Raw genomic sequence first — 3,624 nt, 5'->3', positions numbered from 1 at the left:
AAAATGAGGAGAGAGGTTGAATGACCAGCCGTAGAACGTGGGGATGGCTTGTGAGAGGGGTAAAAAGTACAAGGAAGTGACAAGGTATGGTGGGGAGGAGTGTGGGTTAATCATGGAGTGGGTATGGGGTTGCTTGTGTCATAAAATAAGGTAAAGTCAACACTCTACCTTTGTACTTTACCTACTCTCTTTTGGATAAAGTTTTATCCTTAAAATATGATTAAATCATTAATTTAGGGGTCTTATATTTTAAAATAAAGTTTTGGGTGAAAATCCCATGTTAAAACATTTAAAAACGGCTTAAAACGCTAATTTAATCGAAAACCAGGAGAAAAAGGGCTTCCCAGCGAGGCCTCTCGGTCCTAGGCCAAGGTTCGGTCAGAAAGGTGTTGAATCGGAAGCGAGAGGCTGAGCCAGAAGCGAGAAGCGAAGGGCGAGGGTCCGTCCAAAGGCTCGGTCCGAAGTCAGAAGCGAAGGTCAGAAGGTTCGGTCCGAAGAGAAGTCAGAACCGAAGGAACTGTAGTGAACAGTACCTTCGGGTTCGATTCTTCCTTTTATGCGAGGTTCGACTAGGATGAACAGTACCCTCGGTTCGGTTCAGCAGCCTTCCTCATCAGGAGGGTTCGGTTCCTAAGAGGGGTTTCGGTTCCTAAGAGGGGTTTCGGTTCCTTAAGTCCGTTTTTCGCGTAAACTTCCGTTTTTGGGCTATTTTCGCCAAATTCGAGGGTTGGGATGCCCCGAGTGATTATAGAAAGTTGGGAGAGATTTGAGAGAGATTTGAGAGAGATTCCACATACTCAGAGAGATTTGGGAGAGATTTGACATACTTGGAGAGATTTCTCATACAAAGAGATATTTGGGAGAGATTTCACATACTTAGAGAGATTTGGGAGAGATTTGACATTCTTGGAGAGCTTTCGCATACAAAGAGATATTTGGGAGAGATTTCACATACTTAGAGAGATTTGGGAGAGATTTGACATTCTTGGAGAGATTTCTCATACAAAGAGAGATTTGGGAGAGATTTCACATACTTAGAGAGATTTGGGAGAGATTTCTCATAGAGAGAGATAAAGTGAAAACGATTGAGAGAGGTTTCATTGGTGACCTTTTTTAGTGTTCGGCTTCGCAATGCAGGGTCCGTAAGCCCCGTTAAGCCTTTTTTAAGGATCTTGCATACTCCCGATGAGTATGCAACATTGTTTTATCGGTTTGGCTCGCCACGTACCACAATTTTAGGTTAAGGAGATCTAGATGTACGCACTTTTCAATTTATGATTTCTCAATAGAATAGAGAGTTGTTTAGAAATTACATAACGTAAACTCTAATACTCATGGCAAATTGAGTTGACCGGTTTGACTTGTTGACTTTAGTTGACTTTGACTTGACCGAAAATTGACGGTTGTCACATTTATCGTCCTCATTTGAGCGCTTGTGATTAGGGGTGGCAACTCTCGACCAAACTCGTAACCGGATACTGATCCAACCTGAAAATAGACGAGTTTGGGTTGAGAATTTTGACTCGTCAACCCGCCAACCCGTTTATTTCATGGGTTGGGTTACCTGTTTGGATTCGCAGGTCAACCCGTCAACCCATATATATATATATATATATATATATATATATATATATATATATATATATATATATATATATATATATATATATATATATATATATATATATATATATATATATATATATATATATAAACGAAATTTGATTTCCTTCCGCATTCGTAATAATTCAATTAATTGTATTCCTTTCGTATTCTAATGTGGCTAATCTATTTGTGGTTCCCTAATCAAAAAGAAAAAAACACATGTGGTCATTTTTAGGTATTAAAAACCTCTTATTTGATGTTAATTATTTTAATCACTTTGTGATTTTACGATAAAAAAACCTCATTTTTAAAAATGTATTGCTTATTTATTAAACGAATTATATGAGTTGAGTTCGACCTACTAACTTGTGAACCTACGAACCCATATACTTAAACGAGTTATATTAATTGGGTTGGGTTGAGGTTTCAAACCCATGAACCCGTGACCTACCAATCCGTTAACCCATATATTATATAGGTTGAGATGATTTTAAGTTTTTTGAAACCCGTCAATCCAAATCCAACACCAACCCAACCCAACCCAACCCAACCCAACCCGAACCCGATTGCCAGCCTACCTGTGATTCACCAACATTTTAGATCCTCTAACCTTTAACAAATTTGGTTGCAGCTATGCCATAATTTCCTCCGTCCATTTTACATTACACTCCAAATTAACATCCATGTTATCACCACATATCCCCTAGAAACCAACACACTCTACACTCTACACCTGCAAAAATGGCAGCCGCAGCAACTTCATTGACCTTCTCTGCATTCTCCTCCGCCACCAAAAACCACCACAACCACATCCCCCTTGCCTCTTCATCTTACTCTTTCAATCCCATTAGAAACCTTCGCTCCCGTCTCCTCCACCATCACTCCATCAAAACCTCCACTATCACCGCCATTATCTCCGTCGGAGACAAGCTCCCAGAATCCACCTTATCCTACTTCGACTCCGACGGCGAACTCCAAACCACCTCCATCTCCGACCTCACAAAATCCAAAAAAACCATCCTTTTCGCCGTCCCAGGAGCCTTCACTCCGACTTGTTCCCAGAAACACCTCCCTGGGTTCGTCGAGATATCCAGTGAGCTCAAAGCGAAAGGCGTCAATACAATCGCTTGCATCTCCGTCAACGACGCGTTCGTGTTGAAGGCGTGGAAAGCCGATCTGAAAATTGGCGATGAAGTGTTGATATTGAGCGATGGAAATGGCGATTTCACTAAAGCAATTGGGTGCGGATTGGATCTGAGCGATAATCCGATTGGATTAGGGGTTAGGTCAAGAAGGTATGCGATGCTTGTTGAAGATGGTGTTGTGAAAGTTCTGAATCTTGAAGAAGGAGGTGCTTTTACTTCCAGTAGTGCCCAGGATATGCTTGCTGCTCTTTGAGCCATTTCGAGTGCTTTTTTTTGGTCTTTTTCCAAAGCAATAATTCCCGAATTCTCATGCATTAATTACTTGTACTTTATGTCTCGTAACTTATACATTTGTTCATCTTTGTGAAGATATTGAGTTCGACTATATCTATGAATCTCAGGGTGATCATCAATTGGAGACTTGTAATTATTGTATTGAAACTTATACATTGAGTTAAGTTACGAATTCCTTAATGTTGAAAGATGGTTGCTATATTGGGCATATATTTTGAAGAGAAGGTGTTTATTGGGGACTTGAAATGCATTGATAGATATTTGAGTCTTTATATGAGTTAGGATATTGTTTATGAAGATTTATACACTTATTGTGGCATTTAGTTTAGTCAAATTCACAATGTATATGAGTTTTCGTGCTTTTAAAACCTCTTTAGACATGGTTAAAAGAAATTGAAAGATAGGAATGGAGGTTTTATTGTTGTTATGGTTTATTAATGATATCAGGTGTGGTTTATTAATAATACCAGGTGTGAGACCTATGTATTACATCAATATAAAATTTTAAATATTTGAGAAGTATGAATTTATAAGAAAAGTGAGAAAATATTGAATTATAAAAATTGAAGTGTTTTTTTTC

General features: G+C 38.8%; 1 protein-coding gene across 1 annotated transcript; it reads left to right on the top strand.

Moving 5' to 3' along the window:
- The first annotated feature begins 2,226 nt into the window (after positions 1-2,226).
- LOC111894080 (peroxiredoxin-2E-2, chloroplastic) lies at positions 2,227-3,163 on the top strand. The gene has a single exon (XM_023890154.3). The coding sequence runs from the start codon at positions 2,347-2,349 to the stop codon at positions 3,001-3,003; it is 657 nt and encodes a 218-aa protein (XP_023745922.1). The 5' UTR covers positions 2,227-2,346; the 3' UTR covers positions 3,004-3,163.
- The last annotated feature ends 461 nt before the right edge of the window (positions 3,164-3,624 follow it).

This window comes from Lactuca sativa, chromosome 6 (assembly GCF_002870075.4).
Source record: "Lactuca sativa cultivar Salinas chromosome 6, Lsat_Salinas_v11, whole genome shotgun sequence".
NCBI classification, from domain to species: Eukaryota; Viridiplantae; Streptophyta; class Magnoliopsida; order Asterales; family Asteraceae; genus Lactuca; species Lactuca sativa.
This window is presented reverse-complemented; position numbering and strand designations above follow the sequence as displayed.

What these genes read in the sequence shown, in the direction of transcription:
- LOC111894080 (XM_023890154.3), top strand. Translation starts at nt 2,347, where the DNA reads ATGGCAGCCGCAGCAACTTCATTGACCTTCTCTGCATTCTCCTCCGCC.